The sequence below is a fragment of the Miniopterus schreibersii genome (assembly GCF_964146895.1).
Source record: "Miniopterus schreibersii genome assembly, chromosome: 3".
NCBI lineage: Eukaryota > Metazoa > Chordata > Mammalia > Chiroptera > Miniopteridae > Miniopterus > Miniopterus schreibersii.
Genome location: NC_138103.1, coordinates 9,237,733 through 9,262,689, shown reverse-complemented (window position 1 = coordinate 9,262,689; position 24,957 = coordinate 9,237,733). Strand labels below are relative to the sequence as shown.

The window sequence follows — 24,957 nt, the reverse complement described above, 5'->3', positions numbered from 1 at the left end:
TGCATGCAGCCCACTCTTGCTGCCCCACTTTTGAAAATGCCCAGGAGCTCTTAGATAAAGTCAAAGTGTATCTCCCAGCTTTAAGAGCTGGAGAGGTACACAAGCTAATGAATGTAGAGTCCCCTTTCATGAATATTTAAAACTACTGTATTCTGAATTCTAACAGTGGTACTGAATCAATTAAAAAAAATAGATAACTCTATGAACTACCTCCTACCCTCACTACCCACTCAGTGGAGGTGCTCTGGGAGTGAGAATGGGAGGGACTCTAAGATGACCCTTTTTACCATTTTTCTGCAGGTGGACATTTAAGCTATCTGTGGGTTTTCTTTTACACACAGTATTTTATGAGAACTATCACTCACATGTAATTATAAGCATGTGCCATTTGCCTCCAGCTTGAGTGCCTGCTGTGACACTGCTGTCCCCAAGCAGCAGGGGACTGCTGCACTTCCTATGTCTTCAAGGTATGTTTTATATACACTGTGCCCATGCCTTTCTCTATTCCCCTTTTTTCCTGACTCATGTAAGGCTTATGCCTCCAGAGAAGCATAAAGGTAATTTTAATTTTGACAAATTGCCTTTAAGATTTTTTGTTTGGTTTGGTTTTTTTAATCCTCACCTGAGCATATTTTTTCTATTGCTTTTCAGAGAGCAGAAGAGGGAGAGAGAGAGAGAGACATTTATTGGTTGCCTCCCGCACGCGCCCTGACCAGGGCAGGGGATCAAATCTGCAACCGGTGTACATGCCCTTGGCCAGAATTGAACCTGGGACCCTTCACCCTTCAGTGTGCAGGCCAATGCTCTAACCACTGAGCCAAACTGGCTAGGGCAAAAGATTGATATTTTGACTAAGATAACATCCAACTACAGATAGATTTAGAGAAACTGATATCTATATAGGGTCATTCTTTTAATTCAGGTCTTTTGGCCCTAGCCAGTTTGGCTCAGTGGTTAAAATGTCGGCCCTTGGACTGAAGGGTCCCGGTTCGATTCTGGCCAAGGGCACGTACTTCAGCTGCAGACTCAATTCCCGGCTCCAGTTGGGGCACATGCAGGAGGCAACGAATCGATGTGTCTCTCTCACATCAGTGTTTTACTCTCTCTCTCCCTTCCACTCTCTCTGAAAAAGCAATGGAAAAAATGTCCTCGAGGGAGGATTAAATAAAGTCTGACTGGTGTGGCTCAGCGTTTGAGCATCCACCTATGATCCAGGAGATCATGGTTCAATTCCTGGTCAGGGCACATGCCTGGGTTTTGGGCTTGATCCCCAGCAGGGGGCATGCAGGAGGCAGCCAATCGATTCTCTCTCATCACTGATGTTTCTCTCTCTCTCTCCATCTTCCTTCCTCTCTCTGAAGTTAATTTTTAAAAAAAGAGCCAGATCTTTTGTGGCCTTCAGTAGAGTTTTACAATTTTCTTCACATAGGTTTTCCAATTTTTCTAAAATAAGATTTGTTCCTAGACACTGTACCTTCCTGGGGTGGAGGGTGGGGCTGTCGTTCATGAAAGCATCCATTGCATTTGCATTTTCTCACTGACTGTTCTGGAGAGTTGTGGTGGACTTGCTTACCTGGCTTGCAAGTTCTCGATCTCAATGCTCTTCTCTCTCTCCATCTTGCACAAGAGCTCCTTCTGCTTCCGTGTCTCTTCCAGGACCATCTCACAAGCTCTCAGCTCTTGTTCCTTCAACTGCTCCTCAAGGGCATTGGCTCTGTGAAGCCAAGGGAGGATGTGAGAGACTTTCTGCCCTTCCACCAGGGGCTAAATGCTACATCAGGACCCTGAGAGAGCTGCCCCTACCTGGAGAGGGATAGGCAGGCTGTGAAGACTTCCCACCCATAGCTCTGGTTAAGGGCAATCTGAAGCAGGAGATACTCCCCCCCCGCCCCCAGTCTGCTCCCTACACTGAGGGTGACATGTGGATGGGAGACGCTCTGATGGGCACAAGCCCATGAGTGCCCCTAAGGCACCTTGCACTGACACTCCAGGATCTGGTGTACAAACCAGCCCCACCCAGTTCACCCACAGCAGAAGTAAGGGGAAGTGTCAACAAGAACACAGGAACAAAGGGAATATTCACATGGGGGTCCTGACCCTGACCCCTTCCCAGACCACTACGCCCACCCACAGGAGGCAGGAACTGACCATCCAAAGACAAGGGCTCCAGACCCTGCCCAGAGATGGCGTGGAGCCTACAAACTGTCCGGCACACAAGGCTTCTCATCTGCTTCTTGGCGCCTAAGAGTAAATGGATGGCCAGAGATCACCAGCTACCACAGGAAAGCTTTTAATACAAAGTGGCCAAAGCAAACTATAAAAGGACCTCAAAGAAAATGTACATCATGCAGGAAACAGGAGGAACAGCCCTGTAACTAACAGAGCTAAGCCACCACGCCCACAAAGCAGGGACAAGGTCACAGAAGGAAGAGATGGCAAAAAGTAACTTAGAAATTAAAAATGTAAAAAACATTTAAAACTCAACCAAAGAGTTGAAGAAGAAAACCAAGGGTATTACATAGAGGAAAAAAAGAGAATAGGAAAGTCAAGAAAATGACAGGAAAGGTCCAGAAGGTCTAATATTTGAGGAACAGAAGTTCAGATAGATAAGAAAATGAAAGACACTGTTTGGAGAAATAATTCTAGAAATATTCCTGAAGCTGAGGGGCACTTTCCAGATTTAAAGGTTGAAACCACATGCCCAGCACAGGAAACAAGAGAACCTCTCATGTCGAAGATGAGAACAGGGCTACACACTGGTGCCAGGCATCATGGCCACAGTTCAGGTTGAAAGCAGAGCCACCAAGTTCTCAGGGAACCTACTTCCAAGTAGAATCTCAGCCCCAGCCCCAGCCCCAGCCCCACGGTCAGTGGAGGGTGAAACACAGTCTCAGACATGCAAGGTCTCAAATAACCTGTTCCTATACACCCTTTCCTAGGCAACAATGGGGATGTCCTCCTTAGAATATGAAGAAAAATGGGGATCCAGAAATTAAAAACCAAATTCATAGGAAGCATGTGGAACTCATGAGGTGGTGGTAGGAGAGCTATGCAGCAGGGCTGGTGTGGGCTGACCATGTTACACATGGGGAACTGCATGAAGAACCTGGACAAGGAACTGCAGCAGAAGCATGTTGTTTAGGAGAACTATGGCCAACACTGGAAGGAACATCCACAGGAACTGGATGTGGCTGACCCTAGGCAGGATGAGGCACACAATGTGGACTTTCCACTACCTACCTATGTGGATAACTGATAAGTGCCCATCAGACTAGACACCCTCACCAGTTAGCTTGAGAAAGGAGTTTGATGGCCCACCCAGACTTCCCTGGACAAGGACAGGGAGGGAGTAACCAATGTCTCTAGAGATGAGGCATATACTTAGTACAGCACTGAAACCCAAACCCCTCCATGAATGTGGAAGACCCCAACCCTGTTCTGCAGCAGGGCCTGGGGCAGGCCCTCCTGTGAGAACCCCAAGAGCAGAGTCTCAACTGCACAAGAGAACTTGTTTCAACTTCATTAAAGTGATGTAGCCCTGGCTGGTGTGGGTCAGTAGTTAGAGTGTTGTCCTGAGCACTGAAGGGTTTCAGGTTCGATTCCTGGCCCCGGTCAGGGCACGTGTGGGAGGCAACCAATCAATACATCTCACATCCATGTTTCTCTCTCCCCTCCCCCCCTTCCTCCCTCCCTTCCACTCTCTCTAAAAAGCAATGGAAAAAATATCCCCCTGTGAGGATTTTTAAAATAATAAAAAAATAAAGTGACGTGGTCAGTAGCATCCAGGATGAAAACATTACGACAGGAACCAAGCATAACCCCGATGCCCATGATGTGAATGCCATGAGAGTGTGTGCAGCTTATGTCACACGCTATTAAGAGCACTCAAAGTCCACTTGTTCAGGTCATGGGTGAGGAAACCAAGGTTTCGAGGACAGGGTTCTTCTTCCCTGAGGTCACAGAGTATGTGGCAGAGCCAGGTTTTGGTTAGAGCAGCCTGGCGTGAGCAGACTTCTCATGTAGATCCCCCACACACCATGCTTCCTGCCTCTCTCAGGCCCCTCAGGAATCCCACTGCCTGGCCACCACAGCACCAGATGCACTCAGGTAGCACAGCCAGACGGCTGATGCTTCTGGGCCAAGCTCCTCATGTTCTGCACAAGCAGCACACAGTCGCAAACAGCATGAGGTTACAGAGAATGACTAGTTTCAAAACACTGAAACTCACACAGTATTCTATAAAAAGTCTACAAAACAGGAGTGGGGAGGTAGCCTCCGCCTCCTCCATGCAAACACAGTAGTTACTCCTCATTTCACACATCTATTATTTCTTAGTGCTCTCACTATCAGAATCAGATTGCGCATCCTGCCATGTACCCAGCCGTTCCCACTGGTTTCTGGTTTCTGTGGCTAATCACCTGTGAGGACCCGCATGCCCCAAGGATGGGTCATGCTCCCAATGCACAGGGCTTTGAAGGCATTAGCCCCTATTCTGAAAGCCCCCACTTGCTGTCTGACACCCTGGGCAATCATGTAATCTCCCTGAGCCTTGGTTTCCTCATCTGTGAAATGGAGACAGTAGTATCTGCCTCATAGGGATCATAAAGATGAAACCAGATGATGCGAAAGAAGTAAGCAAAGCACAACAACTGTCAAAGCCAAGGAGCCTGTGTCCAGGAATGAAGGCCTGTGGTTGGCACTATTTCCTCTGGATGGGTTCTCAGAGCAGGGACACAAGCTTCACAGTAGAATTCCATACACCTCCTCTTGCCATGTAGCCTCTGCCACCCCTGAGGTCAGGCCTCCCTCCACCAGGCACTCTGTGCAGGCAGTGTGGGTGCTGGCCTCAGTTGTTCCTGAGTGAGGGGTGAGGCAGTGCCCTCCCCTCACTCTTTCCTCTGAGGCCCTAAATGGGCTGGAGACAGTAGTAAGTTGGAGTCATACTCAAAAGGCAACCTGGCACCATCCCCTGGGCTGGCTCCCAGCAGCAGGATGGAGGGTAGCTCCAGGTGAGAGCCACCTCTGTACAGCAGCCACACTCTTGCTCTGTGAGGTAAAGAGACCTGTGCCACACTCACCTGTGCACCAGCTGGAGATTTTCCTGCCTCAGTCGGCTATGTTGCTCCCCATTGGCAGCGGTGTCCTTCTCAAGCTCTGACACCCGCTTCTCCAAGAAGACAACCTTGGGAGCAAGACAGTGTTCACTCAGCTGGAGCTGGGTCTATCTTATTCATGGAGACTATCCCCATTAACAAGGCAGCGGGGCCCCCACAGGCGTCAAGATGGACGAGGAACATTCCATGGCCTCAAAACCACAAGTGCAGATGTCAGCATGGGACCTGGAGAGGCCTGAGGTGCCCCAACAGCACCTTTGTAATGAATCTGTGATGGCTTGTAAGGTAGCCAGGTTATGGGCCCCCCACAGGCAGGGGCACCTGCTCTCTGCCAGACCGAGCTCATGGGGGACAGCATATGCCAGAGGGCTCAAGGAATAGAAAGGCCCCAGGGTTTGGTCTCTCCCTCTTCGGGGAGCTCACTAACTAGATGAGAGACAGATACCTACATAGATGGTAAGATGAGTGAAGGCCTGCAAAGCAGATATTGAAGGTGCTATAGAGAGGAGGTGAGGGGGGATAGAAAGAGGTGGAGGGGAGAGGAAAGGGTACAGGAGGAGGTAAGGGGATATAGGAGGAGGTGAAGATGGGGGACAGGATGGAGTGAGGGGATACAGGAGGAGGTGAGGGGGGACAGGTTGGGGTTAGGGTAGAGGAGGAGGTGAGGGGGGACAGGAGGAGGTGAGGGACAGGAAAGGGTACAGGAGGAGGTGAGGGAATATAGGAGTTGAAAAGGGGGGACAGGATGGGGTGAGGGTACAGAGAAGGTGAGGAGGGACAGAAAGAGGTGAAGGGTGTGTGCTGCCACCTTCCTCTTCCCTTTTCTTGAGCTGGTCCTTGAGAAGTATGGGGCTGTTACCACACATGGCGATCTGGCCTCCTCCCACATAACCCATTCACCAGGCTTCTCTCAGGGAACAGCCCATTCCACATATTGTTGGGTTCTGCCAACACTGCAGGCTGAGTGCCCTCCTCCCCCAAACCTTCAGCGCTCCCGGATCTTGCCTCCATGGGCTGTGGGTGAGCTGAGTCTCTGAGTGTCAGTGCAGCCTGAACTGAGCACATACAAATATGGGCTGAGAGCTGCTGGTGCTCACTGTTCTGTTCCCGTCCTCTCAGTTCCCTCTTCCATGTATGTGAAATGCTGGAGAACAGCAGGGCTAGTGGAGGATCTAACTACCCCCTATGGTACCCTCACCATCTCCCGCTGTGCTCTATCTGCTTGCCAGGATGAGGCCTGGTGCCCCAAATGCATCTCAATCAACACACTCCAACGTGGGCACACACACCGAGGCTGCAGCCCCAGCACAAGTCCTGAGACTGGGGCTTTGTTACCCACAGGTGGTCGTTTGGTCCCCCTGTCCAGGGCCTACCTTGTCTGCAATGTCCTCTTCCATGCCCTCCTCGGGGTCCAGGGGAGGGTCCTGCAGGGCCTCCATGGTCAGGGCCCCTGACTGATGCAGGTGCCTGTGGAGAAGAAACAACAGCCCAGTCCAAAGAAGGTCCTTCAGCAGAACAAAGAGAGAAAAAAAGAGGGAAGAGCCCAATACAAGTTCTTCAAACATGAGCATTTCCAGGTAAGCTTGAAAAGCAAATCCCAGCAGCCTGGAGCGCAGGTCTCCACGAAGGGAGTTCTGGGCAGGACGCTATTACCGAGGGGCTGGAGCAAGTTCGCTGCCCTCTGTGTCCACAGAGTCTTCCCACTGCTCTTTGGAGCCTGATAAGCCCAGCCTTCTTCCCCACCAGCTGACTGGGCAAGGGTACTTTGTACTTGGGTAATAAAACACGACACCATGCCTTCCTGTGATACAACATAATCTCATCTTCCACTGCAAGCCCATGATATATTAATACAGGACCATGACTTCGGGCACACAACGTCACCTACATGCATCTTGATATTTGATTTTTCAAATGTACTCCTAATGGCAGCAACAGTGGGACACCAGGGGTCTCTCTCGGAAAGGCACACAGGTGCAACTGCCCTCTGCCAGGGCAGCTTCAAGCACCTGGCACAAGTGGACACAGGTCTCCAGCCATGTGGGCCACGATGGGTGGCGTGCAACCTAGGGCATAGGTGAGCACTAGACTTGGCTGTGCTCCACACCCTTGAAACTCCTTTCAGTCCTCAGCCATTGGCACCTTAGCAGATAGTCTGGAAATAACATGTTCAATGTCATCCCAGAGACAATCTTGTTAGTTGTGGTGACACTGTATCAGCTGTTATTTACCTGATGCGTGTAAAACTCTCAGAGCATTTGGACAAAGTCTTCACATACTGACCCAGGCTTTGAACTGACAGCCTGATACTCAGAGCTGTGTGACCTTGAGAAAGCTATTCACCCTCTCTGAAACATACTCTCCTATAAAATGGGGGTCTGCAGGCTATTATGGGGTTTAAATGAGGTTATATGTATATACAAACAGCTCTGCTAAGGACATAGCACAGGGTAAGAATTCAATAAAATGCTATTAAAAATCACATTAAGCCCGTCCAGGCGTGGCTCAGAGGTTGAGCATCGACCTATGATCCAGAAGATCAAGGTTTGCTTCCCGGTCAGGGTACATGCCCAGGTTTCAGGCTCGATCCCCAGTAGGGGGCATGCAGGAGGCAGCCAATCAATGACTCATCATTGATGTTTCTATCTCTTTCTCTCCCTCTCCCTTACTCTCTCTGAAATCAATAGACATTTTTTTTTCTTAAATCACATTGAAATTCCTACATTATCTTTATAAAAGGTATTCTATTTCCTTTTTAGTGCTGACTTAGCTTGTACATATCTTAAAAACTTTTTTGACCCCAGAAATGTTCTAAGGGGAACAAAAAAGAAAGGCCTCTTCATCCCTAGGGGCCATGAGTCCCTTGAATGTGCCCTGGGTGAGACGTATGAGCATCTGTTTTGGATTTCATTAGATTCCCTGAAGGGCACTGAACCCTAAGGGCAGAGCCATCGTGTCCTTGTCCAATCAATGTTCTCAAACACCCATGAGCTTGACCCCAAACACAAGCTCCTGACGCCAATCCTGGGATAGGAAGCTGCCCATCCCAGGCCCAGAGACCACGCTGAGGAGGGGTTACGGCCTAGGGCCTGTGTCACCCAGTCCTGAGCTCCTACTAGGTCAGGGCACTTCTGAACAGCTGAACCTGGGGATGGGAGGTGACACCCAGTCCTCAACTACCCAGCGTGTGGCCCCAGCATGTGGCTGCCTCAGGAAAAGGCCAAGGCTCCTTGGCACTCTGGGTGAGGGTCTTGTTTATTTAAACCCACCCCTACTCAGGAGGCCTACAAGGAGAGGGGACTGTGGGAAATGCTTGATCATCCAAAGGGAGGCAGGTAAAGTCTGGCAGGTAGACCACCAGGTGCCAGGACACTCAATGTCATCTGACAGAGATCTGCTTTCTGCTCTGTGGCAGTCGCACTGGCACTGGCACTCCCTCTGATCCTGAGGCCAGCTGTGTGCCAGTGCTTTGAGGTCCTCATATACACACAGACCCCAGAACCCTTTCCATCCAGGTTAGACACATAGCCAGGTCATAGAGGCCAGAGCTGGTGGCTCCAAAACCCATATTCCAGCCACATGCAAAGGGCTGAAACACTGGAGAGTGAAATTACAAGTTATTTTGAGTTTCCTCAGAATTCTGGTGGTAGTGTTAAGGGCAAAACAGCAGCAGATTAAAACTGCATCTATGTGGTATGTTTGTACAGAATGCAAAATATGCCTCTGTTTGTAAACTCTAACTGCACATACCTGCAGATTGGGCTTTTCTATACCAAAGGGTATCTGTGAAGGAAAAAACAAATTCTCAGAGGGTGTTTCAAGGAGGGAGCAGACAGCCCGGCTAGGTGTGGCTCAGCAGTTGAGCATCGACCTAGGATCCAGGAGATCGGGGTTCGATTCCCGGAGGTCAGGGCACATGCCTGGGTTACGGGCTTGATCCCCAGTCGGGTGTGCAGGAGGCAGCCGATCAATGACTCTCTCATCATTGATGTTTCTATCTCTCTCTCTCCCTCTCCTTTCCTCTCTCTGAAATCAATAAAGATATATTTTTTAAAAAGGAGGGAGCAGACACAAAGCCCAACAGCCTCAGCAAGTTGGACCCTCAACAACCCCAGAGTCTCTCATGTCCCAGATGTGGGAGGCTGAGAGATGACTCAGACTTTTACCTTCCTTAGTTTCACCAGCTGTAGCCTATTTGGGGTAAAATGTGAAAGTGGGACAGAAAGGAAGGTTAAAACTATAATAAAGTGTGACTTGGTATTAATATTATATCCCTAAGAACTTGGATGCTTTTCTAAAAGGGGTGATGTGAGAAAACAAGTGGAGACAGTGAACTGATGACATTCAGCTATGCTTGCTCTGGATCCTAAGCTCTTAAGATGATTGGAGGAAAAAAACCAAAACCAAAATGTTTACATCCCCAAGAACAGGAAGAGCAGAAGAGGAAATGGCACCAGGAAAGAGATGGCCAGGGGCCCTGGCCAGTGTGGCTCAGTGTTTAGAGTGTCAGCCCACGCACCGGAGGGTTGCAGGTTCGATCCCCCATCCCAGTCGGGGCGCTCTCAGGAGGCAACAAATTGACATGTCTCTCTCCCGTCCATGTTTCTCTCTCTCCCCTCCTCCCTTCCTTCCACTCTCTCTAAAAAAATCAATGTAAAAAATATCTTCAGGTGAGGATTAACAAAAGGGGAGGGGGTGTCCAGGGCACTGGGGAGCAGAGGAGGGTCACAGTCAGCCAGTGAGACACTGAAAGGACTGGCACCTGAGAATGGGGCAGCAGAAATGAGTACGGGGGGGGGGGGGGCCTCTACCACATCCTTGAAAAAAAAGACTCTCCTAGACCAGGAGCAGCCCTGGACTCAGGACACAAAGCCTACAAATGGAAAGCACCCCCAGTCTGCAAACTAAATGGTGGGCCAGCACAGCTCCCTGAACGCTGGCAGCCAGGCAGGACTCACTCTGGGAAAATCGTCCAGACTGGCTGGAGAAAAGATCTGCTGACACAGGGGCCTGTCCGCACCACATGTTGGCCAGAGGCCACCCACCGGCTGTGAGCAACCTCTTCAATATGCAGAGAGTTTACCCCCAGTTGTTTGAGAGAGCCCTCTAACAAGGACAGAGCCCAGATGAGAACCCAGGGAAGAGGTGGGGAGGAAGAGCTGGTGGCATGTGCGTCACAGGAGATGGAGACAGAGACAGAGCAGAGAGAGGGATAGGGGCAGCAAGATGAAGGCATGGGGAACCACAAGCAGGAGTCCCAGAAGGAGCAGAAAGTGGAACAGAGGACACTGTCAAAGAAACAGGCCAACAAAGTTCCCCAGCACTAAGGGACAGGAGCTTCCAGACTGAAACAGCACACCTTTCATTCAGCATAGCATAATTAATGGGAATAGGCATTCACAATTCTGATCACAAAATTTCTGGACGACCAGGATAAAAAAACATCTTATAAGCTTCCAGAGAGGGAAAGAAAAATTAGAAAGCACCAGACCTCTCAGTAGCAGCCCTAGTACTAGATGATAATGAGCAATTATATCAAAAATGCTAAAGGGAAATTATTTACAATAAAGATTTCTATACCAAGCCAAACTACAGGAGTAAAAGATCTAGCAAGGTTTCAAAAATTTATCTCCTGGGGACCTCTTTCTTCAACAAGCTACAGGAATGTGTACTGGACAAAAACTGGAGATTAAAAAAAACACGAAGACAGAGTAACAGGGAGTGAGATGATCCAGCACTTGAGGAAAATATCCAGATTGCACGTGTGCGGGGGAAACAGGACCACAGCAATGCAGCCTGCACACACCCGTGCAAAGGGCAGAGACTCTGGGAGGGAATGTCCAGATAGGCACAGGGCTGCCTTGTGGCCCTGTTGGAGGGCTGGGCAGAGAAGGCAAGAGCAGCACAGAAGATGAAGCATGGGCACATGCTGGAGGTGGGCACATCTCTAATAGTGTCAACAATAAAAATAAAAGATGAAGCAAATAAAAACATGGAGACAATCACTGACTCCAAGAGAAACAATGACTTATTTTAAAAAGAAAATACAGTAACGTGTTACATGGCTTTTATGAAGAATGCTGGCATCTTATAAACCCTGTAAAAATTGTTTTTAGAACTAGCACAGCAGGAGAGAGGATAAATGCATGTGCTGTCATCTTTCATTGCAGGAAGCCAATAAATAGTATCGAAAACTGAAAAATGAAGAAATGGTCACAAAAGAGTGTTCTCTAGAAACCCAGAGTTAGGTACATCTCCTTACACTTCTCCTAACCTTGGTGACCAGTGGGGGCAGGAAGGGCATAGCCTTTGAAGGATGCAGATACCAGACCTGGACTCCATCATGTTCTGGCTCTGTGAGATCAGGCCCCTCATGAACTCTCGCTACTGGTGGGTTGTCTACAGCAGACATGTGGGGATATGGGCCCCCTTCTGGACCTTGTGGTGAACACTCTAAAATAGGAGGGATGTCAAACGCCTTCATTGTAAACTATCTGGTCACAAATTCAGGCTCCAATCCACAGCTTTGAAAATTCTTTTCACAATCCATCCCCTTGAATTATTTTGATTCCCAAACCATGAGAAGCAACTTTTAAAAGTTTAAAAAAATACCTTGGAAAATAGTATTTTCTAAACATGTTTTTTAAAAGAGCTAAATCAGCGATACATTTCAGAAGATCATCTCAATAAATAACCAATGGTTTCCTACCTTGCCACCTTCTTGCTGGAGAGCCTCTTCGTTGGACTGTGCAAAATCAAAATAAACAGGAAAATCGTGTCAGAGAACAGACAGGGAGGAACGGGAGGAAACAGGAAATTCAGGCTGAAGAGATATGGGGATGGGGGTGCGTCCATAGGCATGCAGCACCCTGCTTGCGAGCCAGCTCCATGCATAGAAAGGCCCACTCAGCAAAACATTCAGGAACATGGGAGCAATCTCAGGGGCTTGTCAAGGCCTTAGCAAGCCGTTATTATTCCACGTCCCAAAGAAACTTCCGATAAAGCCTCAATCAGACCTCAGTTCAGAGGCTGACCCCAGTGCCTGGACCCTCCAGCTGGTTGTACTGGGTCCAAGTCATTGGCCAATGCCATGTCCCAAATGCTTTTGAAGCCAAATTACCCTCCAAACAGTTGGTTCCCACATGAAACATGACACAGGCTCGTTTGTAACAACAAAGTTGTCACCGATTTTAACTTAGGCACTAATATTTCACACTCCAAAATCCCACCTGGGCAGCTTCCCCGGTGCCAGCACCCAGCAGCACCCAGTGCCCAGCAGCTTCCCCTGATACATCCTATGGTAATTTTGTAGCAAAGTACCTCTGGTGAGACACCTCCCTGCGAATAGCTTTCCTGGCAGCCAGAGAGCAGATTTCCAGCAAGTTCTAGAAGGTAGATTCCCAAAAAGTTGTGTCCCCACCCCCTCTCACAGCGCCCACCCCTGTGAGGCACCAGAGTGACCTATCTGACACCCAGTTTGCCATGGTGACACTCTCTGCAGCAGGGCCAGATCTCAGCCCTGGGTGGGCTGGCTGTTCCCTACAGATGCTATTCCTGCATTCTTCCGAGTTCTCTCTACTCTTACTAACTGATCCCTTGTTCTAGTTAGTCAATCTTTTTATTAAACTTACCCTGTTCAACTTACTGTGTGGCTCCCTCTTCTGATTGGACTCTGACTGACAGTGTATATTTTAACACAAATCTCATTTCATCCTAATGTTACTGAGACTGGCTAGGACAGACTCACTGTTCAGTCTTCCTAACCGACCTCTCAAGAAGTAAGTAGACTGTGAGTCCAGTGACAGGGTTTGTAATTTGAAAATATACTTCTGGGTAAAGCAGACATCTACAAAATTTCTACAAAATGAACTGTTTTTACAGAGGCTCCCAGGTACCTGGAAAATATGATACCTATCAGCATCTTCTGAAGCTCACTGAACAGAAATTATACCTGAACAGAAATTATACCTTTTATCTTCCACAAAACATGAAAACCAATAGGCAAGATTCAGATCTCTTTAACTGAGTGTTTAGGGGGAAATGACTGACAGCAGTAACCTGATTATAATAATAACTTTAATGGTATATTAACCAATCTTAGTAGAGTCTTTCTCAGGGAATGGGTGGCTAAAACTGGAGGTGAGACCTCACTGGGCTTGCTGGCCGTACTTAGCCACGTCCCAGCCTAGCAGAGGTGACCTTGGCAATCCTGGGAAAGGGTCTCCATATGGGAAAAGATCATTTCTATGTAAAAAATCTTCAGAGAATAAGAGATGACATACCTGTATAGGAACCTACTTAGCAGAAAAGCAAGTCTTCACATGGTAAATGACCCCTCACCAGATCACTCAGGTAAACATACATAAGAGGTGAAACTGGTTTTCCCTAAAACAAAGGCCAGTGGATCTTTGGAATCACCAGACACCACATTTTTTCAAGTCTCCCAGGAAGGCCGCCCCTCAAAGAGCACTTCCAGTCTCTCATCAGTGCTGCTGGGACCCCACCAGGCTCCCCTCTGAAGCTGCCAACGGGTCACAAATGTTGGATTACCATCATGTCTTCTCCACCTAACTCGGGATTTGCTGGACTCTAGACTGTGTTGTGTGTATTGCACAGAACATAAGAAAAAGTGTCAAGGACATTAAATGCACTGCAATTGGAACTACAGGCTGAACAGCAGGTACAACAGGGCCAAGGCCATGAGGACACACCAGGAAGATTGAGCTGGCCTTGGCTAAGGCCCTAAAGGGGCAGGCTCCTCAAGATAAGTAAGTGGTTTTTAGAAGACTATTCTAAACACACTGAAACCATCAGGATAGCTCACATTTCTGCCACTTTTTATGTAACCTTCCACCAGTCCAAGACCCCTTCATCCAGGAAGCCTCCCTGGATTGTTGCCTGGGAGCCCACAGTACTGAACAGCACGTACCAAGTAGCCCAACCAGGGGCTTGCCCATATGACCAGCTAAATAAACAATATGCTTAGTGGGCATGTCAATATCTACAAACTACCCAAAAATGTTTTCTATAACTGGAGTTTGTGAAGTTGTGAGGAGCCAGCAAAAGGAACTGTCTCCTCCTAGAACTCTGATCTGAGCTGGTATTGGGGATGGAAAGGGAAGCAAATGGTCTGATACAAACTGGACCCAGGAGATGGAGGAGAGGGAAGGGACTGATGAGGGCAGAGAACAGCAGTAAACAGGGTAGCAGAGTTGGATTCTTCTTGTAATGGAATCTGAGGCAGCCTTACAAAAGCGAGTTCAGGGGAGGGACTCACCTAGAGAATGCACACCTGATCTAAACAACATTCCTGAAAGCTGATGCAAATCTGTTTTTAAAGACCAAATCCTACTTTAAATTTCCCATGCTGTTTCATGTGACTCCCAATTAAAGAAATCTTTCAATAAAATGAAGAAAGTATCTCTAAGTACAGACGTTCACACGATGGATTTCATCACCCAGGACACATAGCATCAAAAGATCATCTCCTCCCTGGTCTCCTCCCACAGGGACAGAAGCAGCTGATTAGACTGCAGCATGCACACACAGGAGCAAGTAGGGTGAAGGGCACCAAACACAGGCTCAACGCATGCAGGGATGGTGGGGCCAGGCTAGGGAAGAGTCCGGCGTCTGCACGCTCACCTTCAAACCACAATTCAGGCCCAGCTTTCGGAGGAAGCCCTCCAGAGTTGGCTAGCCCAAGTGAGTGGCACCTGGGGCCAGACCAGAAGGGGGCAGCTGTGGACAAGAGTCCCCCTCACCCTTGAACACAGAGCAAGGCCAGGCACTACACCAGTTACCTATTCTTTTCAAGATCATTCAGGCGAGCAGAAAGATCCTCTAGGCGGTTGATTTGTTTATGGCACTGGCTACAGTAAAACTCAAAGGCCTCATCAGTGAGGATGCTGTGCAGCTTTGCGGCAAGCGGGTCAGCACTAGAGAGACAAGAAGTGTCAGTTCAGGAGACAGCAAGGACTGGTCAGGTTACCTGTGATTCCACACAGGGCTAGAGTTGGCCAGGCAAAAGCATGTTCAGGTAATTGGCTGTGGAAGATTCTGATTCTTACTTTCAGACTGCTGTAAACCCACCTCCCTCAACATCACCTACGACCCATGACATGCACCAGCTCAAGCCGCAGGGGGCTCAGCCAAACATCTGCTCTTTCCTGCTCAGGTGCTCAGAGGAAACAAAGTAGCCCATCAGTTGCCCTTAACAAGAAGTAAGTGCCTGGACACACTGCTTCCCTCTTTGTTAAGAACTCATCAATGTGAGAGCAAAGTATGTCTCCAGGTGGAGTTTTACTCACTGCTTTAATAACTGTTCTAAAAACCACCAATATCAAAGACTATACATGAATTATGAATTGCCAGTAATTCTGTCATTTTTAAAGACTATTGTTAAAAAGTTAAAATGCTATTAGCCTTCCTGGGCTTTCAGGGCATTGGTGATGCACCTGTCAGAAAGCAGCAATATCTCTGGGACATGAGGACCCACAGGCTCTTAAAATCCAATCTGGGCCCTGACAGGGTGGCTCAGTTGGTTGGAGCATTGTCCTGTACACCAAAAGGGTTGTGGGTTCGATTCCTGGTCAGGACACATACCTAGGTTATAGGTTCGATCCATGGTTGAGGTGTGTACGGGAGGCAACCGATCGACATTTCTCTCTCACATCAATGTTTCTCTCTCTCTTCCCTTATCTCTCAAATCAATAAACATATCCTTGGGTGAGGATTAAAAAAATTTTTTAAGCCAATTTGGAAGTTCAATTTGAGGAAAGGTTAAAGCAAAACATCAATTGTAGCACTGAAGTAGCACTTGAGACAAAGAACAGTGAGACACTGGACAAGAGACAGGGACAAACTAAAGAAACAGGAAGAGGTTACCAAACCAGGGCAGGGGCGCACACTTGGCAGGACCAAGTCCTCTGGCCTGATTTCAACACCACCAGGTGTGTGTGGGGGCAGAGAGCTACTGAAAGGAGCTACCACTTTACTCACTCGCACTCCTAGAGACACCTCTGAAAGACTCCTCACCCCATGCAGCTTAGGGAATGGCACATGGAGAAAGCAAGGGGGGACCCTGTCAGGCAGACACCCCTGTCACTGGCCCCTACCCAGGTCTTCTAGGCAAAGGAAGAATCTTGCAGTTGCTGGTTTCAAGATACTCGGCCTTTGCTGTCAGCAAAGACAGAAAATTTCAAGAACCGGGTGTAAATGAGAGGTGACTGAAGTGCAGGCCGTTCAGCAGGCAAGGATCTCACCCGAAGAGAAGGCATGTTCTCTGATGAGCCGGCTACCAGTGAAAGATGGCCAGGCCCACAGCACAAGGCACACTTAGACTCCTTGTTTGGATACAAGTGCAGGCTTTCTCACAGGGCCTCCCATGAGGAAGGACAACTGGGGAGTAACCAGCTCCATAAGCGAGGATCTTGCCCTTTATATATCACAGTGCAAAGCCAGAACTTTCCAGACAGTTTGGGAATGTCAGAAAATTATAAGGAAATGAATCCAAAGAATTGTTTGTGATGTTAAAGGCTTCCTCAGAGGCTGGTCAAAGGGTACAGATTTTCAGCTCAAGAGGAATACGGTCTGAGGATCTAATGTGAACATGGCGACTACAGTTAATAACACCATGTTGTACAACTGAAATTGGCTAAGATAGCAGAACTTAAATGTTCTCACATATTTACATGCACATATACATACAGCTTCCCTCAAAGTCGACTACTAATCATAACGAGATCACAACTAGTGGTTAAGGAACCCACAAAGCCAAGTATTCCAGCAAGGCTCTGTGCCACGTGGTACAGCTGAGGCCTCATAAATGTGGAGCAATCTGGGTAATATAACTGGATGAGAAAAACTTCAGCCAACTTTCACTGAGGCATAAATCTTAAAACTTGACTTTGTATATTAGTTATATTACAGTGAATAAAACAAGTTCTCTCTTACCAATTTATGAACCAAAGGAGAAACTTTCAGACAACTAAATGTGGGGTGATACAGGAGGAGGACACGTGGCGCCAGTGCAGAGGTGCATTACCTGGGAGTGAGAAAAGCAGGGTCTCTGCAGCCGTGCTCCCCATTGCAGAGGGTCTCTGGGGACAGTTCTGCCTCACTGCCCTCACCATAATCTTCAAAATGCTCCTCGTCACCTATCACTGTGACGACAGACTGGCCATGCAGGTGGGATCTGAAAAGGCGAAACAGAAAAGACACATTCTGACTCAGGGTCATGAGCAGCCCTAGAACTGAGGGTGTGATGACCACATTCTAGCAGAAATGCTGCAAGTCACATGAGTGACTTCAAATGTTCTAGTATGCACCTCATGGGACCAAGGTGACACCTGGACAGGAGGAAGAAGGAATCTTTTCAAAATAAGGCTGAGTAGATTGGATATCAATATAGGAAAAATTACTCCTACCTCACATCATACATAAAAGAGAGATAACAGATCTAAGTATGAAGGCAAAACAATAGACTTTTAAAGGAAAGCAGAAGTAAACAGAGTGATGTGGAGGTAAGCAAAAATTCCTCAAACAGAACACAGAGGTGCTAATCACAAGAGAAAAATAGATAAACTGGACTATATGGTAGAATTAAAAACATCTGTTCCTCAAGGACACGACCAAGAAACTGAAAAGGCAACCTACAGAGTAGAAAAAAGATATCCGCACGGCTCTCTCTATGGAGCTGTGGAGCAGGACAGTGCCTTTCCCCACCCTCTTCTTTCCCCAGGGCAAGCTCATCTCCAGCCCCCTTCTCCCCAGCACAACAGAACCTCTCCCCTCCCTCTCTTGTCCCCCTCTCCCATCTCTCAAGTCCCCCTCTCTCTCTTTGAGGTCTCCCCCCCATCCCTGCCCCCAAGCTCCAAGGGCCTTTCTTTGGCTATAACTTGTTTCCTGAGCACATTTCTTTTACCTCTATGACTTTCTAAATAAAATTTCTCTTATTAAAAAAAAAAAAAAGATATCTGCAACCCACATATAGGATAAAGGACTCATCTAAAATATATAAAGAACTCCTACAAATTAGTAAGAAAAAGACCCCAGGACCAACAGACATTGAGAGCCAAATCCCACCCACTTATGTGCCACTCTGCACTTTAACAGCACAGCTGAACAGTAGCCAGCAAGACCATATGGCCTACACACCAAAAAAAGTACTATCTGGCCTCTTACAGAAAATGTTTACAAAATGGGTAAAAGACATGAATAGCAACTTCACATCAGAGGATCTCCAAATGGGCAATAAAGGCAAGACAAGATACAAAAGGTGCAAACCCTCATGAGTCAACCTGGGAAATGCTAGTAAGAACTATCCCACATCAACGTTCTACTCCATGCCCTCCAGAAAACAAACATGAAAAATGCAGACAGTGTCAGGTGCTGCGGAGGATGGGGAGCAACCAGAACCCACAGCACTGGCAGGTATGTAAATACTATAAGCGCTGACTCTAACCATCAGTAAGTGAAATAACTTCAAAGCTGAATATGTGTGCTCCAAATACACCACTAAGACATGTAATGTTTACAGCAGCTTTATTCATAAAACCAAAACTGTCAACTACTCAAGTGTATATCAAAAGTAAATTAAAAAGCTGCAGCATATTCACACAATGGAATGTTCTAGTAATAATTAAAGTAAATTATTTACAACTGTATACAAAAATATGGATACATCTCATAGCCACATTATGAAGCGAAAGAAGCCAGGTGTAAAAGATACTTCAATGTAATCACACAATATGTAAGGTACAAAACCTGGGAGAGTGCTACTGCCATTAAAAAGCCAGGGGGAACCAGCCAGCGTGGCTCAGCGGTTGAGCACTGACCCATGAAGCAGGAGGTCGCTGTTCGATTCTCAGTCAGGGCACATGCCCAGGGCTGCAGGCTCGATCCCCAGTAGGAGGAAAGCAGGAGGCGGCCGATCAATGACTCTCTCTCATCACTGATGTTTCTATTTCTCTCTCCCTCTCCCTTCCTCTCTCTGAAATCAATAAAAACATATTAAAAAAAAAAAAAAAAAAAAGCCAGGGTGGTCCTGGCCCATGTGGCTAAGTGGTTAGAGCATCAACCAGCACACAGAAGGGTCTTGGGTTCAATTCCCAGTCAACAGCATGTACCTGGGTTGCAGTTTTGATCTCTGGCCCCAGTCAGGGAGCGTTCAGGAAGCAACCAATCGATGTGTCTCTCTCACACCAATGTTTCCCTTTCTCTCTCCCCTCTCTTCCTCTCTCCCTTCCACTCTATCTAAAATCAATGGAAAATATTCTCGGGTGAGGAATTTAAAAAGGCCAGGGCACTTGCGAGGGAGAAGGCGGGGGTCCCCTGTAAGGGCATGTCTATACACTTATGACAGGTGCACTTCCATGTCATTATATAATAATTCAGTTAAAGAGAAAAAAATGAAAAGGTCTGTGAGGCCAAACAAGAAATGAAATAAGCTGAAAATAAAAACCAACCACTTCCAAGGTTGCTGAGCATGGTGGCTTCCCGAGAAGCAGAGGGCAAAACCACAAGCTGTCATTCAGATCCACGTGGACCACTGGCACCTCTCCTACCTTTCCCCTTTCTCTCACTGGTTCCTCAAATGCCTGGGGGCATCTGGAACGTAGGGAAAAATAGGTCTGATTAGGGGTGCCATAAAGGTGAGGTTCTAAGATCCTGACAGAGGACATTTACTGAATATTGTGTCTTGCCAGGTTTACAAGAATTGTGATAACAAAATCCAAAAGACCAAGTTAAAGTTTTTCTCCTAGAATTTCTACCTCTCAGCCAGAGAAGTCATGCAGCATTTATAACTACCATAATCTTCTGTTAGTAGGAGAGCAATCTCCTGACAGGGAAGTAAGCTGTGACCAGGAGGGATGGCTCAGGAGAGCTGGCACAGGCCATTCTGCATGGTCCATACTCTTGCACATTCTGTGATGACTCTAAACCACTCTGACATGAACTCCTCTATGAAGCTAATACGCCCATCAAACACGTCCACATGGTGCCTTATGCACAATATCCAGGCCGTGCTGGGGTGGATTACAGACCTGCCTGGGAGCAGCAGCAGAGCACCGTGGCCGGGCTCCTCCATGGCATCCAGGCACTCGGAGGGCATGGCCGAGCTGCCCGCACTGTCCATGTCCCCTTCAGGCTGCAGCTCAGGATGCACCAGAGTGCTTGTGTCCTCATCAGTGAAGGTCTCACACTCGCTGTAGGTGCTCTCGGAACCCATGTATGCACTGTCTGTCACTTCATTGGCCTAAAAGAGAGTGCCAAGAGTCAGTCCTGGTACCCTGGAAATAACAATGTGTGGCATTCGGTACAACAAACTCCAACACCCCACATAGCACACTACTGCTGTGGAAATGGAAATGACCACATGGAGGGGGAGCTCTCACATGGAAGAAGTCCCTACCCTACTATATTTCTTTTTTTTTTAGGATTTTTTTTCTTTTTTAAAATATGTCTTTATTGATTTCAGAGAGAGGAAAGGAGAGGGAGATAGAAAGATAGAAACATCAATGATGAGAGAGTCATTGATCAGCTGCCTCCTGCATGGCCCCTACTGGGGACCAAGCCCGCAACCCAGGCATGTGCCCTGATCGCGAATTGAACTGCAGTCTCCTAGATCATAGGTAGATGCTCAACCACTGAACCACATTGGCCGGGTCCTACTATATTTCTAAGTAGAAACATCAGCTTACAAAACAATTTAATATTGTTTAAAAATTAAAAAAAAAACAACAGGAAATATGTCCAAGTACAGAAAACTATTTGAGTAATTTTTTAAAATGTTTTTATTGATTTTAGAGAGAGAGGAAGAGAGAGGGAGAGAGAATGAAACACTGATGTGAAAGAGAATCATAAACTGGCTGCCTCTTGCAACGCCCTCTACTGGGGATCAAACCCACAACCAGGGCAACCCGGCCATATGCCCTGACTGGTATCAAACTGGCAACCTTTTGGTGCATGAGATGATGCTCAACCAACTGAACCACACTGGCCAGGGCTTGAGTAATTTTTAAAGTTATATAAATGTACTTAAAACAGATATAAAGCATCCCAACACATAATAAATCCCAGGAGAGCCACCCATTTTGTGGCTCCCAGCATTAGGATTATTTATATCTAAGAATTAGCATTCAATAATGTAAGAATATGCCTTTTAATTTAAAAAGTCATCATGAAGCCCAGACCAGTGTGGCTCGGTTGGGCATCGTCCTATGTACCAGAGGGTTGCTGGTTCGATTCCTGGTCAGAGCACATATCCAGGTTGCAGGTTCAATCCCTGGTGGGGGTGCATATGAGAGTCCACTGATGGATGTTTCTCTCTCACACTGATGTTTCTCTCTTTCTAAAAAAGTCAATAAAAACATATCCTTGGGTGAGGATTTGAAAAAAAGAAAAAAACTTAAAAAGTCACCATGATTACCTGTTACGTATGTTCAGGCTATTGCACTGGAATTCAATTACATGGTCTAATTTCAAAATACTAATTAATAAATTATTTAACCAATCAATTATGTTCACAGGTTAAATGTCTACTTTCCCACTAAACATATCTTTATTTTTACCCATATGAACTCAGTGCCTAGCACAGGGCTGGCACACAGCAGGCAGGAAATATTTGTGGATTGTACAAATTAATTTAAAACTAAAGAACAGTTAAACAGGCCATTTTCAATTTATAATCTCAACTTTAATTAAAACACAATTACACTGGTTAACAAAAGTAGCCAACATGTCACGCTTGCAAGATTCTGAATTTAACAATTTGCAAGCAGATAAGATTTCAGAAAAGCTCGGGAGAGGTGTACTTTGTACTTGGGTTCAGGCATTACAGGAGGTGGACAGTCTGCTCAGATGTGCTATACTAACAAAAAGTCACAGTCCTGCCCCACCAGGCGGGGCTCAGTGGTTGAGCACAGACCTAGCATCCAGGAGATTGCAGTTCGATTCCCAGTCAGGGCAAATGCCTGGGTTGTGGGCTCATTGATCCCCAGTTGGGGGCATGCAGGAGGTAGCCAATCAATGACTCTCATCACTCATGTTTCTATCTCTCTCTCCTTCTCCCTTCCCCTCTCTGAAATCAATAGATACATTAAAAAAAAAAGAAAAAGTCACGGCCTTTGGCTATGTTTGGGGGCAACTAGAAGGCTTCACAAAGCTGCACCCCCAAGGCTCCTTGCCCCATAGAAAAGGGGCAAAGGGCCCTGGCCGAGCCAAGCAGGTGCCTGGTGTGGCTCATGAGAGGCCAAGGTCCACCCATGGCCTGCTGTCTACCAGCCGTATGAGCCCAGACTAGAGTTTCAAGCACTCTGAGTCCTGTTGTCTCATTTGTAAAAGGGGGGTTGTAAATGCTGATCTCAACAGGTTGCAACCATATGGGATCAAGAGACCACAAAGGCAGGACCCAAAACAGAAAATGAAAGACTGTGGGGTTCACGTGTCACTGGTGGGTGGAATCTCTGCCAGCTACTTGTAAGGCCAAAATAAAATAGGCAATGACATGAAATGTACCTACTGAGGTGTTCAGTGACATTACTTATTTTCTTAATGGAAAACCCAATCTTCCTTGGAATCTATGGCAACTAAGTTCACTTCAAAATCTGAAACCAGGAAATCACTTCAAGAGGCTCTAGTTCCACTCATTCCTGAGCAGGTATGTCTCTTTCCACCAGGCACAGGCTGGCTCTGTGCTTGATTTGCAGGTAGCATAGGCAGAGGCAAGCTATCTGAGCTAGGCAGGAGATGCCAGTATGTCAGGAGGTGGCCAGAAGGAGAAACACAACTGAGCATGCACAAAATCCAGGCAAGTCCCGATGTCCTCTGAGGTGTGGCTACAGATAGGCTACCCAGATGGCACTGCTCACTTGCATGGGATACTACCCAAGATCCACCCAAGGCAACCAGGAAGACCCCCACCCCATACTTCTAAGAGTAATGACAAAGAACCAGCCAGCTGTTCAGTATTCAACTGAAAACTCCTACAAGAGCATTGCTCCTTACCTGAAGGACGATCCCATGGACCTCCCCCACTTCACCCTCAGTCCTTAGACCCAGGAAGCAGGCAGGGCGCAGATGCCCTAATCCTCACTACACAGGACCATCAACAGCCCTCTAGACACTAACTGGGGACCCCCGTAATGGTTTTCTGTGGGAAACAGAATTTGACTCTTTCAAAACAAACAAACCTTTTTTTAATTTATTGATTTTAGATAGAAAAAGGGAGAGAGAGAAGAACATAGATTTGTTGTTCCACTTATTTATGCATTCATTGGTTGATTCTTGTATGTGCCCTGACTAGGGATTAAACCCACAACCTTGGCACATCAGCATGAAGCTATAACCAACTGAGCTACTGAGCCAGGACCAAAACTTGACTCTTAAGGTCAGCTTTTAAAAAGTCAACCATGCCCAGCCGGGCGTGGCTCAGCGGTTAAGCATCGACCTGGGATCCAGGCGATCAGGGTTTGATTCCCGGTCAGGGCACATGCCCGGGTTGCGGGCTCCATCAATGAGTCTCTCATCATTGACGTTTCTCTCTCTCTCTCTCCCCCTCCTTTCCTCTCTCTGACATCAATAAAGATATATTAAAAATAAAATAAAATAAAAATAAAAAGTCAACCATGCTCTGGCTGGTGTGGTTCAGTGGCTGGAGCGTCGGTGCATGCACTGAAGGGTCCTGGGTTCTATTCTCAGTCAAGGGCACATACCTGGGTTGCAGGTTCAATCCTGGCCCCAGTTGGGGTGCGTGTGGGAGGCAACTAATCAATGTGTCTCTCTCACATCGATGTTTCTCTCTCTCTCTTCCCCCCTCTACCTTCCACTCTCTCTAAAAATCAATGGAAAAAATATCCTCAGGTGAGGATTAAAAAAAAAAAAAAAAAGCCAACCAACCACCACTCCTAATAGATGCACGATGCTCTTCTCTGGGCCACATGGACCCCATGACCTCGATAGCAGCTCAGCATTATTAGAGCAAATCAACTTAGCACCCAGCTAGTATTTCTCCCAGGGAAGGAAAGAAGGTCTGGGCACTTGGGCCTGTTTATTTCACCTGCAAGGAACTGCCATCAGTCATCTAGTTGAGGCTGGGGCTGTAGCTCAAACTCCTTTGGAGCTTGGCCAGAACGGTTCAGGATGGAAATAGTTCTCCACTGACATAGAAATAATGAGGCAGAAGCTAACAAACCTAACTGCCTCAAGTCAGGCACTCACACACTTCATTCTGGGCATCTCCCCACCTTTTAAACAGATGGAGGAGGGTGAACACGCTCTTACCTTCACCCTCCTTTCTAAAGCAAACCCGCTCCCCTGCACCAAATGAGTGGTATGCAAATGAACACTGTTCACCACTTCACAAAAGGCTTTATGTTAGCACTTACACTTTAATTTGCCCAAAATTATAAATAAGTGGTGTCATGAAGGTCCTGTCCCCACAGCACAGCTATAAACATGCAGACACCGTGGTGGGGGTACTGGGAAAAACGCTTTCATCTGGAACTCCCTATGCATCCTGGAGGCACAGACAGCAACCCAAAGGGGACAAGAGACTGATCAGCTCCATGAGCACCTAGGACAAAACCTAGGGAGGGCCAAATGGCCAGGACGACAGGGACAGCTCATTTCCCAGGTGCTGCCAAACTTGTGCAGCCCCTGAGGGTGAGTTTCTATTGGTCAAAGCTGCCCCAAATAAATGTCAGCCAGCAGGAAGTTTTCTAGGGCAGTTAGGTAAACACCTGCTTTTCAAGAGAGGCAGAAAGTCATCTTAGATCATGTGCATGCTCACCTATAGTCTACTAGACAAAACATAGCAGCTCGCAGACATTCCCCATCCATTCAT

The 24,957-nt window shown here is 47.2% G+C and overlaps 1 protein-coding gene across 2 annotated transcripts in view; it reads right to left on the bottom strand.

The window, feature by feature from the left end:
• The window catches only part of RAB11FIP3 (RAB11 family interacting protein 3), a 92,133-nt gene that overhangs the window by 5,520 nt on the left and 61,656 nt on the right, over positions 1–24,957 (bottom strand). Inside the window, exons 4-10 of one of the 2 annotated variants that reach the window (XM_081131409.1) lie at positions 20,159–20,370; positions 17,158–17,307; positions 14,915–15,049; positions 11,824–11,859; positions 6,488–6,581; positions 5,079–5,182; positions 1,574–1,714 (exon numbers count right to left, since the gene is read on the bottom strand). In XM_081131409.1, the coding sequence (XP_080987535.1) occupies positions 1,574–1,714; positions 5,079–5,182; positions 6,488–6,581; positions 11,824–11,859; positions 14,915–15,049; positions 17,158–17,307; positions 20,159–20,370 (872 nt within the window). The remainder of the gene's footprint in view (positions 1–1,573; positions 1,715–5,078; positions 5,183–6,487; positions 6,582–11,823; positions 11,860–14,914; positions 15,050–17,157; positions 17,308–20,158; positions 20,371–24,957) is intronic. The other variant, XM_081131410.1, reaches the window with a different exon arrangement.